This window comes from Salvelinus alpinus, chromosome 21, assembly GCF_045679555.1.
Source record: "Salvelinus alpinus chromosome 21, SLU_Salpinus.1, whole genome shotgun sequence".
NCBI classification, from domain to species: domain Eukaryota; kingdom Metazoa; phylum Chordata; class Actinopteri; order Salmoniformes; family Salmonidae; genus Salvelinus; species Salvelinus alpinus.
Window position 1 is genome coordinate 32,875,300 of NC_092106.1, and position 16,015 is coordinate 32,891,314.

At 46.2% G+C, this 16,015-nt stretch overlaps 2 protein-coding genes across 2 annotated transcripts in view; one reads left to right on the forward strand and one right to left on the reverse strand.

Annotated features, from left to right (window-relative positions):
* The first annotated feature begins 1,332 nt into the window (after positions 1–1,332).
* On the forward strand, positions 1,333–6,657 carry LOC139548249 (paired mesoderm homeobox protein 2A-like). The gene is made up of 3 exons (XM_071357797.1): positions 1,333–2,294; positions 3,816–4,003; positions 4,301–6,657. Exons 1-3 carry the CDS (start codon positions 2,072–2,074, stop codon positions 4,784–4,786), a joined length of 897 nt encoding a protein of 298 aa, XP_071213898.1. The 5' UTR covers positions 1,333–2,071; the 3' UTR covers positions 4,787–6,657.
* Positions 6,658–15,352: 8,695 nt separating this feature from the next.
* inppl1a (inositol polyphosphate phosphatase-like 1a) overlaps positions 15,353–16,015 on the reverse strand; it is a 71,071-nt gene continuing 70,408 nt past the window's right edge. The window contains exon 27 of the mRNA XM_071357816.1: positions 15,353–16,015. Coding sequence (XP_071213917.1) covers positions 15,925–16,015 — 91 coding nt within the window. The 3' untranslated portion in view covers positions 15,353–15,924.

Genomic DNA, 16,015 nt, shown 5'->3' on the forward strand with positions numbered 1-16,015 from the left:
TAAACATGAGTTCACGAGTCCATGAAAATGACCATGATTAAAGGGGAATGGAAATACTAGGATTTAGAACTCGAGCTAACTGTAACTGTAAATCGCCATATTGGATTCACTTCCTAAAGTGTTTCCATTCCCCTTTAAGCTTTGAAAAGCAGAGACAGAAACGAAAATGAACTGATGACTATTGTGACTCCATGTTATTATTATAATATAACCAGATATTTATTGTATTGTATATTATTTTATAGGCCTACAAGATTGCGTTGTTGTTGTTATATAATTAAGCATTAAGGCCCAAGGGGGTGTGGTATTTGTCCATTATACCACGGCTAAGGGCTGTTCTTATGCAGGACGCAGACACAGCCCTTAGCCGTGGTATATTGACCATATATCACAAACCCCCGATGTGCCTTATTGCTATTATAAACTGGTTACCAATATAATTAGAGCAGTTAAAATACATGTTTTGTCATACCCGTGGAATACGGTCTGATATACCACGGCTTAGCCAATCAGAAATAAAACCACACAGTTTATAATGTATAATTGATAAATATGAACGACCATTCTCTCCCGGTGCTCCCCGTCCTTCTAACGCAAGACAACTCCCTGCATGGGAACCGGGCTTGACCTCGCGCCCTGGCTGGCTCCACTGTGTGCCGTGCGTTCAGACAACATACATTTTCTAGAAATTTACCGACGTTATTGATGTTGTTGGAGACTTATTGTGCGCGGAGAAACCCCAGTCCTGACACAACAAGATGCAATTCAACGGGATATAAACATGGCAGGGCGGTGTGTTGTAATGGCATTAGACAGGCCACTGGTCAAGCGGTGATAATACGAGAAGAGCCCTCTGTGTCTATCGAGAGCCGCTCTTTTACAAATAAAACCGTATTATATTATTACACACACACACAAACAGGGCCAGTGGCCACACACCCATAATCAATTTTGCACGCGTGTAAAACGGTTAATTTAGCAACACAAGCTCCAAGGGTTTGTATGATATATATAGGCTATTTTCCTCTAACGAAAAACCTCTTAATTTCACAAACTGTTGAATTACAAACCTAGAGATAGCAGAGAGGATAATCGTGGTTATGTATGCATCTGATAATTCATGTATTTAATAAAGTTTAATCGATTTAGTGCTCACTTCCATTTCAGCCCGGATTGTGAGGAGACGCTGACATTGTGCTATAACCACCGTTGGCATTATACGCTTGTGGCCCAAGAGGCGCGCGCCAGTGTGTTTCATATCACGTTGGATGCCACTGAACAATAACTTTAAACCAATTTATGGGGAGTCAATGCGTTTATGAAAGCTTTCCATGGGAGACACAGATTGAAACGCGTTTAGTTTGGTTCTATAGTCAGACACTCTGAGGTGACACATAAGCCCCATACGTAGGCTATCACTCTTACGCTGAGAGAAAGGCGACATTTCGAACAACATCAAATAAAATATTTAATTCCAGAAATCAGAATCATATCAGGAGTTTCTCTTGCATAAAGACGTCTGGCTGAGGGGGTTAACTTCGCGCGCATTAGTAATGCATGAGTAGTGGGAGGGGGCTGGCCGTGCGCGATGCCCCCCAATAGACTCTCGAGACATTGTCATGGAAAGAGACCACCGCCTCGCTATTGTCTCGCGGACTGCCAAGTTTATTATAAACACTGCGCGAGCTGGCCGGTGCGCTGTCATACGGAGCGCAAAGCGAGGTGGTCAGGCAGGGAGCGAGAGAGAAGCTGATGTGGATGGTAGAGGAAGCTACTGATACTGAGAGAGAAAAGAAAGAAAGAGATTTCAGGAATATTGCTGTCAAGGAAGAGAGAAACACGTGAAGAAATAAATATATAGTCAAAGAATATCCTGCTTTGACTGAAAACAAGAAAACCAAATTGGAGAGAGGGGCTGCTAACTCGGGGACCTAAAGCTGGTCCTTGGAGAAATTAGAAAAACTGAACTCATTCTGTGGTGTTTTTCCAGCTTCAACGTTTTAATTCCTCTCGAATCCTGAGAAGTACATTTCATCAAGCGCTCTCCCAGAGTTGTCGTTCTCGCGTCTCCATGTATAAAATGGATTACTCCTACCTGAACTCATATGACTCGTGCATGGCGGCCATGGAGGCATCGGCCTACGCGGACTTCAGCTCCTGTAGCCAGGCCAGCTCGTTCCAGTACAACCCGATCCGTACCGGGTTCGGTGCCAACCCGGGCTGCGCGCCCCTCAGCACCGCGAACTGCACACTGGGGTCCCTGCGCGAGCACCAGCCCACACCCTATTCCACAGGTAAGAGCGCGCAGAGGGCATGGGCGGGAAATCAGGCAGCAGTTTCTCACTACAGTGTTTCATCTCCAGCTGCAAATGTCTGGGGATGTTGACTATACTTCAAGCGTCTGGTTTTTATTTGAAATACGTGCGTAAAATGTCATTTTTTTATTTGATTATGCCAACTAGGCTAAATCGAAGAAGGTAAGACATTTGATTTGATTACTGAAAACCAAATCAATCGAAATGATAAATATTCTGTTTCATATTCTCATACCTCTTAATTTTGAGGGTCGCTCAAATCTAACCTCTCGTTTCTTGTTCGTTGGCATGGGGTAATTCAATCAGTGTAAAATTCGTTAGAGGGCAAATATATCTGTATTATCAACTAATCAAATTTGTCATTTGTTTAGTCAATAACATTTATTTTATCCATAATTGTATATTTCGTTATGTGGTCATGATTCGACTGCGCAATTCAAATGTTTGTTTTTTGCTACATTGCCATACATTTCCATTTTTATGATTTATGTCATTATGGTTGAACATGCACATGTATTTATTTATTAAACATTTTGCAGGATGAAATCTCTTGAGATGCACCATCTCGTTTTCAAGTGTCCAAAAAAAACCTAACCGAAACAAACAAACAATAGCCTACTTAGTAACAATAATAATACGCCAACTACTGTCTTATAATAATAACAATTCAATAATAATCATAAACCAAAACGTACATTAACAGCATAAATAAGTTGTTTTGCAACTACTAATAGTCGTACAACTAATAAAAACGTCCTTGTTGTCAACAAATGGTTGAATAGTGCAGGCTATGCCACCTTACTCGAAAAGCGTACACCTGCTGCTGCGCCTAAAACGTGATTATTTCACTGCTTATATCCAGACCAAGCGAATTACCACACACTTTTTGGATGAGCTAATATTTAAAAAAATATATATTTTACTGCAGCTCCAATGATACTTTTAAAATCAATTTGAATGAAACTGGTTGGTGGTTAGTCTATCACAACATATTATTTGATGCCCTTGTTGATAGCCTATCACATTCTGTTATTCCATGTTTAGCTTAGGCAAATTTGATCCAATTACAAATGATTTAGGTTAGTTCATGATATAATTACAACTAGGTAATTGCATAAATATAATCAGATATTTTTTTACTTTTGGACTATTGCCCTACCATTGCCATAGACTAAAGCAAAAGAGAAACATCAATAAAACTAATTCAGAATAATAAATGATATCAACATGGGAACCACGATATTCACCTATCCTACTTGTAGGCTAAATACCCTTAGTTGAATTGATCAAGTCCATTAAAAACTTATTCTCCAGGGGTAAAAATCGTCAAGCTATAGTCTATAACCTACCAGATCAGACAAAATCAACTCCATAACATAGTCAATCGAAAAACGCCTAAAATAAAACAGAGTTTAGGATTTACAACACATCCATTTTGTTCTGATACCATACTTCATTCAAATAATGAATTGGTTTTATTGTGATTGGTTGACTCCGCAGTTCCATATAAGTTCTTCTCGGACCCTTCCGGTTTGAACGAGAAGCGGAAACAGCGGCGCATAAGGACCACCTTCACGAGCTCACAGCTGAAGGAGCTGGAGCGCGTGTTCGCAGAGACCCACTATCCCGACATCTACACGCGCGAGGAGCTTGCACTCAAGATCGACCTTACTGAGGCGCGGGTACAGGTGAGTCCAGTGGTCTGATGAAAAACACGAATTCACAATAGAATGAATTCACAATAGATATTTTTTTTAATCATAAATGTATGGGTCTACACCATCATGTATTTTTTGTTTTTTAGATGCAACCAATTACTGTCAAAAGTATTGCAATCTACCAAATTGTAATCTATGCATTCTTCATGTGAGTTTTATTCTAGAGATAGTATGTATTTCTATGTGTAGTTCTTTTTTTGCCGTTTTCCTCTGGTTGTCTGTTTAGACTTTTCAATGAGACTAAACTATATCGTCTGTCTGCGTCAGGTATGGTTCCAGAACCGGCGGGCTAAGTTCCGTAAGGTGGAGCGTGCGGCCAACTCTAAATCTGGTAACGGGACCGGGGGCCCAGGAGGGAACAATGGCTGTACCGGGGGTAAAAAGGGCGAGCCCAGATCTTCCTCGGATGACGACGAATCAAAAGAGTCCACCTGCAGTCCCACCCCTGACAGCACCGCCTCGCTGCCCGGCTCAGCCAATGGGAACATGGGTAGCCCCGCCAGCCTCAGCCCCAGCCCCGCCCCTGCTAACAGTGGTTACGCTAACACCTCCAGCTCCCCCGTTCTGCAGGGGCTCAAACCCCCTGGCTGGCCCAGCCTAGGCCCCGCCCACCCAGGAATGGCCCAACCCGCAGCCCAGGCTACAGAGCTGCTGAAGGCGTGGCAGCCGGCAGACAGTATGACAGGGCCTTTCGCTGGCGTGCTCTCCTCCTTCCACCGGAAACCCAATGCTCTCAAGACTAACCTGTACTAGAGACAAGGAGCAGAGATCTCTAGTATAACTACTGTATATCTATACAGACTAACCTGTACTAGAGACAAGGAGCAGAGATCTCTAGTATAACTACTGTATATCTATACAGACTAACCTGTACTAGAGACAAGGAGCAGAGATCTCTAGTATAACTACTGTATATCTATATTCTCCTTCCCCCTCTATCTACTGCCCCCCGGAGCGGGACTACCCCCTTTCATTTATTACCACCCGAACACTCCATGTGGCAGTTGTAGTTTGTGAATGTGTGAGTGTTTGTGTTGAAGTGTGTATAACATGCATCTCGTACGGGGAGTGTGTGTGTGTTTATGTTTATGTATGTGTGTGTATGTGTGTGTGTCAGTTGTTCTGTATGTTCTCACTCCAACAAAGCTACACATACTCCCCAACACACACACTATACACAGTAAGAAAGGCCTTCGCAGACATTGTGGTGCACTTAGTAACACTAGCTCCTAGCCTCTGTACCCCCTGATTAGTATGTGAACATGGCAGGGTGAAGGTAAACAGTCAGTCTCCCTGGGGAGACTCAGGGGACAAAACCCAAACTGTTACCAGCAAGCACAACTTCCTTTATATCCCTGGCAGAGAGGGGACCCCCAAATCCCTCTGTACTGGAGAGGGGACCCCCAAATCCAATTATCCCCCTGAAGGCCAGACCAGACCCCCGCTCACATCCTCACTACACCCCACGCCAGTGTACCCTGACACCTACTGTCAGACAACCCCCCCGCCACCCCGGTCCCCGTTTCCCTGGACTACCAGCTCAAACATCTCACATATACGTATTCCTTTACTCTTCACATAGCGACGCTCCCTCCCTGACTGACTGGCTGACAGGCTGGCTGACTGACTGGGGGAAGGTGGGGGCAGAGGTTTAAGATGTTTTGGGATTCAGGTCAGCATTGTTGTACTTCCTCTGACCTGAGCTTGAACACTAGTGGACCAGTGGTTGACCGTTATTATTGCATAAAACACGTCACTCTAATGGTCTGTGACACTACTCCCTGTGTCCCCGTCTCCCTCTCTCCCTATGTTACTAAAGAGACGGCACTCAAGACAACTATACTGGAGAACAGTTATTTATTGATGAGAAAATAATGGAATAACAATATAAACACGTTTTTGTGACCAAAAGCAGTGTCTTTTGAAATAGACAGATATCAAAATGTTGTAATTGAACATGATTTGTAAATAGTAATATAAATATGAGTCCTAGTCTAGTGTTTTTCCTACATTGCTTTGAGGCGTTGTTCATTACAGAGCATGTCTCAGCTCATCGGTCCATCCTGTCTACATAAGGGCAAAGGGAAGGCTTATAGCAACTGTGTGAAGGGTTATAGCACTACTGTAATATTCTGTCAAATAAATCTAAAAGCATTGCTCAAACTAACAAGATGTGGTTTTGTGTCCCTGGATGTGGTTTTGTGTCCCTGGCTCTGAGCATTGGGGGGATGCTAAGGGATCATATCACTCTTCCCTGCACTCACATTTCTTCCTCTTCTTTTCAAATAATCTCTCTCTTGGTCTCACTCTCTCTCACACACACAGAAAAGGGAGTCACAGTGGCCAGCTATTCTCAGCACCAATGAGGGAAAGTGTAAAAATATACCCTATCCCAGTGTCAAAACCGAAGCTTCAGAAGTCAGTGATGGTGAAACCAGTCCTCATAGTCAGCTGGAGGAGAGACAACAGAACAAGATGTCATCACCATTGACAAGTCATTATTACATCACCACTGAGAACTTCAGTTAGTTTAGTCCTTCTGTTATAATAACGTGCTGTATGATAGTGTATGATGTGTGTTATGGTAAACAATAAAGGCAATTTCTCCTTCCTGTCTATTTTAATCACATTGTTCTTCCTTGTCCTCTCGTAGGTTTTTCCATCAGAAACACATAAAACCTTCAAATGTAGTCAGCTATACTGCCAAGAGAAAAACAGCGTTGACGGTTAAATATGGGTTAAATATTAGCTTAACAAGAAATCAATGGTTACACGGTTACATCCAGAAAAAGACTGGAGCTCGAAACATTGACAATCTTTACAGATTGTATAGAGTATAGGAGAAAGCACTGTAGGATAATGCCCTAGAGAATGGGAAGGGGTATAGGAGAAAGCACTGTAGGATAATGCCCTAGGGAATGGGATGGGGTATAGGAGAAAGCACTGTAGGATAATGCTCTAGGGAATGGGATGGGGTATAGGAGAAAGCACTGTAGGATAATGCTCTAGGGAATGGGATATAGGAGAAAGCACTGTAGGATAATGCACTAGGGAATGGGAAGGGGTATAGGAGAAAGCACTATAGGATAATGCACTAAGGAAGGGGGTATAGGAGAAAGCACTGTAGGATAATGCCCTAGGGAATGGGAAGGGGTATAGGAGAAAGCACTGTAGGATAATGCCCTAGGGAATGGGGTATAGGAGAAAGCACTGTAGGATAATGCCCTAGGGAATGGGAAGGGGTATAGGAGAAAGCACTGTAGGATAATGCCCTAGGGAATGGGGTATAGGAGAAAGCACAGCAGGATAATGCCCTAGGGAATGAGAAGGGGTATAGGAGAAAGCACTGTAGGATAATGCCCTAGGGAATGAGAAGGGGTATAGGAGAAAGCACTGTAGGATAATGCCCTAGGGAATGGGAAGGGGTATAGGAGAAAGCACTGTAGGATAATGCCCTAGGGAATGCCAAGTCACTCACTCACCCACCATTGCACCTTGTACCAAATGATAGGTTAGACCTTACTTTATTGGTGCAGAAAGCTACATTTGCATGTGTTCATCTACAAAGCCCTTTTGGGTAAACTCCCTCTTTTCCTCTGTAGTCTGGTCTCCTTTATCACCAGCAGTTACCATACCTGGTCTGTTAGGTGGTTGCTACTTAAAGTCCCCAGGACATTTACAGTATTAGGCAAGACTGCCTTCTTGTCTTGTGCACCATAGGCATGGAATAGCCTACAATCCATGCTTCATCTAGATATGTTAGTCAGTGGTGTAAAGTACTTAAGTAAAAATATTTTAAAGTACTACTTAAGTAGTTTCTTTGGGTATCTATACTTTACTATTTATATTTTTGAAAACTTTGTACTTCACTACATTCCTAAATAAAATGTAGATTTTACTCCATACGTTTTCCCTGACACCCAAAAGTACTAGTTACATTTTGAATGCTTAGCAGGACAGGAAAATGGTCCAATTCACACATTTATCAAGACAACATCCCGGGTCATCCCTACGGTCTCTAATCTAGCGGACTCACTAAACACAAATGCTTCGTTTGCAAATTATGTCTGAGTGTTGGAGTGCGCCCCTGGCTTTCTGTAAATTAACACAAACATTTTTTTTTGCAGTTTGGTTAATATAAGCAATTTTAAATAATTTCTCATTGTACTTTTAAAACTTAAGTATATTTTTTGAAATTCTATTTACTTTTGATAATTAAGTATATTTAAAAGCAAATACTTTTAGACTTTTACTCAAGTAGTATTTTACTGTGTGACTTTCACTTTTACTTGAGTCATTTTCTTTTTATTTAACCTTCATTTAACTAGGCAAGTCAGTTAAGAACAAATTCTTATTTACAATGACGGCCTACCCCGGCCAAACCCTCCCCCGGCCAAATTCTACCCCGGCCCAACCCTACCCCGGCCTAACCCTACCCCGGCCCAACCCTACCCCGGCCTAACCCTACCCCGGCCAAACCCTCCCCCGGCCCAAACCCTCCCCCGGCCCAACCCTAGCCCGGCCAAACCCTACCCCGGCCTAACCCTCCCCCGGCCAAATCTACCCCGGCCCAACCCTACCCCGGCCTAACCCTCCCCAGGCCAAACCCTAATCCAGACGACACTGGGCCAATTGTGCGCCGCACTATGGGACTCCCAATCACGGCCGGTTGTGATACAGCCTGGAATCGAACCAGGGTCTGTAGTGACGCCTTTAGCACTGAGATGCAGTGCCTTAGACCGCTGTGCCACTTTAGACTGCTGGAGCCATTTTCTATTAAGGTATCTTTACTTTTACTCAAGTATGACAATTGGGTACTTTTTCCACTACTGATGTTAGTGCCACTGAATTCATTTAAAATATTGATGGGAGACTCGGTTACGGAGGAGTGTAAATGTTTTTTTTAGACTGGATCATGTTGTTGTATTGTATTGTTGTATGTTTTAATTCTGTAATGTATTGATTGTTGCTGCCTTCTTGGCCAGGTCTCCCTTGAAAAAGAGACTCTGGGTCTCAATAGGCTTTTCCTGGTTAAATAAAAATGGGAGGGGGGTATAGAAGGCACTGTAGGAGAAGCCCCTAGGGAATGGGATTAGGGTATAGGAGATGGAATGGGAGAGGGGGGTAGAGGAGAGATAAGATAAGGCCCTAGGGAATGGAACTAGGGTATAGGAGATGGAATGGGAGAGCGGGGTAGAGGAGAGACAGGAGAAGGCCCTAGGGAATGGGACTAGGGTATAGGAGATGGAATGGGAGAGCGGGGTAGAGGAGAGACAGGAGAAGGCCCTAGGGAATGGGATTAGGGTATAGGAGATGGAATGGGAGAGGGGGGTAGAGGAGAGACAGGAGAAGGCCCTAGGGAATGGGACTAGGGTATAGGAGATGGAATGGGAGAGCGGGGTAGAGGAGAGACAGGAGAAGGCCCTAGGGAATGGGACTAGGGTATAGGAGATGGAATGGGAGAGCGGGGTAGAGGAGAGACAGGAGAAGGCCCTAGGGAATGGGACTAGGGTATAGGAGATGGAATGGGAGAGCGGGGTAGAGGAGAGACAGGAGAAGGCCCTAGGGAATGGGACTAGGGTATAGGAGATGGAATGGGAGAGCGGGGTAGAGGAGAGACAGGAGAAGGCCCTAGGGAATGGGACTAGGGTATAGGAGATGGAATGGGAGAGGGGGGTAGAGGAGAGACAGGAGAAGGCCCTAGGGAATGGGACTAGGGTATAGGAGATGGAATGGGAGAGCGGGGTAGAGGAGAGACAGGAGAAGGCCCTAGGGAATGGGACTAGGGTATAGGAGATGGAATGGGAGAGCGGGGTAGAGGAGAGACAGGAGAAGGCCCTAGGGAATGGGACTAGGGTATAGGAGATGGAATGGGAGAGCGGGGTAGAGGAGAGACAGGAGAAGGCCCTAGGGAATGGGACTAGGGTATAGGAGATGGAATGGGAGAGCGGGGTAGAGGAGAAACAGGAGAAGGCCCTAGGGAATGGGACTAGGGTATAGGAGATGGAATGGGAGAGGGGGGTAGAGGAGAGACAGGAGAAGGCCCTAGGGAATGGGACTAGGGTATAGGAGATGGAATGGGAGAGGGGGGTAGAGGAGAGACAGGAGAAGGCCCTGTAGGATAAGCAGGGTTGGGTAAGTTACTTTCTAAATGTAATTTGTTACAGTTACTAGTTACCGGTCCAAAATTGTAAATCAGAAACGTAATCTGATTACATTCAATTTATCTTTGATGACTTTCCCCTTAAGAGGCATAAGAAGAAGACAAAAAAAATGTATGTTACCAATTGAACAACATCTATTGCAGGATAAATCAATGTTAAAGTTTACATAGCTGGTCATATATGGATGTTACATTTTGCTTTATGGGTTGGTTATGTAGGCTTCTTCTAACCCATCGCTTTCTACGACATATAATAATACGATTCAATTATATCTTTACATTAAAAACCAAAGTCTATCAGAATTCCAGTCATTCTAATAAATGATATACCCCTTGACCTTCAAGAATAGGACTTGGAAATATAGAAGTATAGATCAGCCAAACTGTTTTACCTGAGTATAACCCCATAACTAAGGACTTATTAGCCAGCCCTACTGTGTTGTTTATGATGTTGTCGTTGAGGACTGATTGGGCTCATTGATTCTAATTGAAATATAAATGCTTTGCTCATGGAATGGCGTGCTTTGAGCACTACTGAAAAGTGCTATTTACATGTAAAAAATTTATGCCATATGCTGCATTTGCTATAGGCCTATTGTTTACCTTTTAGTTGGCGACACTTTGATATCTTGATAATATGCAGCTGTTTAAAGGGCAACTCCACAGATGTAACAATAACAAAATGGACACCCCGCCTCTGTTTTGGTAAAAAGCAGAGGGATGGGCCTGGAGAAATGTAACCACTCTCCGATTAATAGACAGAGCTGTGGATGTAAGGACTGACCATCCATGATATCAGAATTATAGTTTTAACTACAGTATGTTATGAGGCTATACAGTGTTTGATTACATTTACAAAGTTTACAAACATTGGAGAAAAACAAGCTTCTATTTTGGGTTCTGATGGAGTGTGACAGTTGAACTAAGCTCATGAGGCATTTATAAGTTATATTCTTCAAGAATCAATGGATATATACAGGTATATATAATGTATAAGTTCAAAAATGGATGTACCATCTACAGATTGACCCTTTAAGTCTATCAAAAGTGAGCGAGTTTGAGCATGTGTCCAGTAGGCCTATGGATTTATTTTTATTTTTATCAACTTTAATTATATTGCGAAATAAAAGCACCACTTGTATTCCGTAGGCTGGGATCCACACTATGCAGCTGTTGCAAGAGCGCATTTTTCACTGGCTGTCCACTGGTTTAAAAAACAATGATTGATAGGCAGTTTAAACTTCTTGAATTCAACCATTATTGGGTTGAAATACACATTTAGATTTGTGAACAGCCATCTACAACAGCCACAATGAGAGAGCAGCAGTGTGATTCACATCGGTGCTCTATATAGATATCAATAATAAGTGATATCCGTATCACCGTAGACTACACCACTGCTGTCATCCTTACCTCCAAGCGTTCATTCAAGTTGGATAATCTTTGAATGCCGACAGCAGTCGCACCATTGGAAGACATAGCTTGGACTGTAGCCTAGAATAGCCCTTTCCTGCTCTTTTCCCGCGATACATCAAACCTATTTGATGTGTTATCATAGTGGTCTCTGAGTTGTGGTCAGACTCGCTCAGGTGGAACAAACTTAATACATTTGCGCCTTTTTCAATGCTGATTTGAATGTCATTGAGAAAACAGAGAAGTGTCAACGATATTTTTTTCGCAAACATCCTTTCTGAATTTAAAAGTAATCCTCGAAGTAATCTTCTAGTTTTTCAAAAGTATCTGTAATCTGATTCCAATATTTTTGCTTGTAATGGATTACAGTTACATGTAATCTGTTACTCCCCAACCCTGAGGATAAGGCACTAGAGAATGGGAGAGGGGGTAGAGAGGAAGGAATGGGAGAGAGGGGATAAAGGAGAAGGAATGGGAGAGAGTGGGTAGAGGAGATGGACTGGGAGAGAGGGGTAGAGGAGAAGGACTGGGAGAAAGGGGTAGAGGAGAAGGACTGGGAGAGAGGGGGTAGAGGGCATGGAACGGGAGAGAGGGGGTAGAGGAGAAGGATTGGGAGAGAGGGGGTAGAGGAGAAGGACTGGGAGACAGGGGGTAGAGGAGATGGAACGGGAGAGAGGGGGTAGAGGAGAAGGACTGGGAGAGAGGGGGTAGAGGAGAAGGACTGGGAGAGAGGGGGTAGAGGAGAAGGATTGGGAGAGAGGGGGTAGAGGAGAAGGACTGGGAGACAGGGGGTAGAGGAGAAGGACTGGGAGAGAGGGGGTAGAGGAGAAGGACTGGGAGAGAGGGGGTAGAGGAGAAGGACTGGGAGAGAGGGGGTAGAGGAGAAGGACTGGGAGACAGGGGGTAGAGGAGATGGAACGGGAGAGAGGGGGTAGAGGAGAAAGACTGGGAGAGAGGGGGTAGAGGGCATGGAACGGGAGAGAGGGGGTAGAGGAGAAGGATTGGGAGAGATGGGGTAGAGGAGATGGAACGGGAGAGAGGGGGTAGAGGAGAAGGACTGGGAGAGAGGGGGTAGAGGAGAAGGACTGGGAGAGAGGGGGTAGAGGAGAAGGACTGGGAGAGAGGGGGTAGAGGAGAAGGATTGGGAGAGAGGGGGTAGAGGAGAAGGACTGGGAGACAGGGGGTAGAGGAGAAGGACTGGGAGAGAGGGGGTAGAGGAGAAGGACTGGGAGAGAGGGGGTAGAGGAGAAGGACTGGGAGAGAGGGGGTAGAGGAGAAGGACTGGGAGAGAGGGGGTAGAGGAGATGGAACGGGAGGGGCTACTTTATGCTGAAGGTTAAACAACTTGTGACATCATCAGATAAACAGTCAATGATATCACGTTTCTCCTGTTTCCACTCGTTCCTCATTTTTTACAACAGTCAAAGAACGTCAACATTTATATAAAATAATAATGAACGTTAAAGTATAATGTTAAAAACAGTCCTTTATACGACTTGGTGTGTCTTCAGTTTTTATCCTGTGTTCCTACTGAGGTTGCCAGGACAACAGCACCACCATGTGGTGACGTGAACAACCAGCAGCCTGTGGTGTCTGCCAGTGTGTCTCAGTCAGGATCCTGGGGACCCACTGTGTGTAGGCTGGACTTCCCTCTAGCGCAGCATCAATAAGACACTAATTAGTACATGGACAACTGCATGATGGGTACAGTAGTTTGTGCTACTGAAGGAAGGGGGCCTTGGACCCCAGCACAGCTCAACAAAACAACAACATCATGCATTGAGAAGAGGTTCGGTCACACTGATAGAGGAAGGCCTTAGTGCTGGTGTGGTTCCTTCCCTTCATCTCTGACATAAAACGTGCACACTACACTGCACTGATGAAAGCTCAAATCTATCTGCAAAATTAAAGCTGAAAAAAAAGTACTTCAAAATAAAAAATAAAAGAACAAATACAAAAATAATAAAACATAAAACATGAAACATAAAACATGAAACATCCACACTAAAAACCACTGAACCAATGAACACATAATCCTGCTGATAATCCTATTCATGAAAAACAACAATAATGATAAACTCAGTTCTCACAAGGTGTTTTCCTGGCTGAGGCTAGTGATGTCACTCCAGAAAAAGTCACTACTCTCAGTTGCAGCCTGACGATGCCACTGAATGTCTACTCCATCCCAGGAGCCAAATGGTTTCTGAGGGCGAGGGAAGGGGCGCAGAGTGTTGGGATAGGGGTCTGTTAGGGGGGCGCAGAGTGTTGGGATAGGGGTCTGTTAGGGGGGCGCAGAGTGTTGGGATAGGGGTCTGTTAGGGGGGCGCAGAGTGTTGGGATAGGGGTCTGTTAGGGGGGCGCAGAGTGTTGGGATAGGGGTCTGTTAGGGGGGCGCAGAGTGTTGGGATAGGGGTCTGTTAGGGGGGCGCAGAGTGTTGGGATAGGGGTCTGTTAGGGGGGCGCAGAGTGTTGGGATAGGGGTCTGTTAGGGGGGCGCAGAGTGTTGGGATAGGGGTCTGTTAGGGGGGCGCAGAGTGTTGGGATAGGGGTCTGTTAGGGGGGCGCAGAGTGTTGGGATAGGGGTCTGTTAGGGGGGTGGGGGGTGTTGGGATAGGGGCCTGTTAGGGGGGCGCAGAGTGTTGGGATAGGGGTCTGTTAGGGGGGCGCAGAGTGTTGGGATAGGGGTCTGTTAGGGGGGCGCGGAGTGTTGGGATAGGGGTCTGTTAGGGGGGTGGGGGGTGTTGGGATAGGGGTCTGTTAGGGGGGTGGGGGGTGTTGGGATAGGGGTCTGTTAGGGGGGCGCAGAGTGTTGGGATAGGGGTCTGTTAGGGGGGCGCAGAGTGTTGGGATAGGGGTCTGTTAGGGGGGCGCAGAGTGTTGGGATAGGGGTCTGCTAGGGGGGCGCAGAGTGTTGGGATAGGGGTCTGTTAGGGGGGCGCAGAGTGTTGGGATAGGGGTCTGTTAGGGGGGCGCAGAGTGTTGGGATAGGGGTCTGTTAGGGGGGCGCAGAGTGTTGGGATAGGGGTCTGTTAGGGGGGCGCAGAGTGTTGGGATAGGGGTCTGTTAGGGGGGCGCGGAGTGTTGGGATAGGGGTCTGTTAGGGGGGCGCGGAGTGTTGGGATAGGGGTCTGTTAGGGGGGCGGGGGGTGTTGGGATAGGGGTCTGTTAGGGGGGCGGGGGGTGTTGGGATAGGGGTCTGATAGGGGGGCGGGGGGTGTTGGGATAGGGGTCTGTTAGGGGGGCGCGGAGTGTTGGGATAGGGGCCTGTTAGGGGGGCGGGGGGTGTTGGGATAGGGGTCTGTTAAGGGGGCGCGGAGTGTTGGGATAGGGGCCTGTTAGGGGGGTGTTGGGATAGGGGCCTGTTATGGGGGTGTTGGGATAGGGGTCTGTTAGGGGGGTGTTGGACAGGGGTCTGTTAGGGGGGTGTTGGACAGGGGTCTGTTAAGGGGGTGTTGGACAGGGGTCTGTTAGGGGGGTGTTGGACAGGGGTCTGTTAGGGGGGTGTTGGACAGGGGTCTGTTAGGGGGGTGTTGGACAGGGGTCTGTTAGGGGGGTGTTGGACAGGGGTCTGTTAGGGGGGTGTTGGACAGGGGTCTGTTAGGGGGGTGTTGGACAGGGGTCTGTTAGGGGGGTGTTGGACAGGGGTCTGTTAGGGGGGTGTTGGGACAGTGGTCTGTTAGGGGGGTGTTGGGACAGGGGTCTGTTAGGGGGGTGTTGGGACAGGGGTCTGTTAGGGGGGTGTTGGGACAGGGGTCTGTTAGGGGGGTGTTGGGACAGGGGTCTGTTAGGGGGGTGTTGGGACAGGGGTCTGTTAGGGGGGTGTTGGGACAGGGGTCTGTTAGGGGGGTGTTGGGACAGGGGTCTGTTAGGGGGGTGTTGGACAGGGGTCTGTTAGGGGGGTGTTGGACAGGGGTCTGTTAGGGGGGTGTTGGGACAGGGGTCTGTTAGGGGGGTGTTGGGACAGGGGTCTGTTAGGGGGGTGTTGGGACAGGGGTCTGTTAGGGGGGTAGAAGGGTAGAGGACCACGTTGTGATGCTTAACAAAGGACTGAAATGTTTGTACTGTTTAAATAAAGCTGGCTCACAAAACAGCCACAGTTATAATAACATAGATACTTACACACAGCACAATACATAAAAATAAAAAAAGGACTTTTGATAAATCAGTTTGTCAACATAAAGTATAATGGAGGGAGTGCAATTTCTCTCACAAGGCAAAGTCTGGCATGGATTAGCACGTCTCCACTAGGGTCAGCTGGGTTTGGGCCAGCATGGCCCTGTATGGATCGGTTCGGACCGGTTCAGAGCGGTTCAGCTCACTTCTGCTGTCTCAGGCTCTCCAGCAGAATCCTTTTGTGGGCGGGATCTAGAACGCCCGCCTCCTCCAGGTCCTCCTCTGTGATGTCA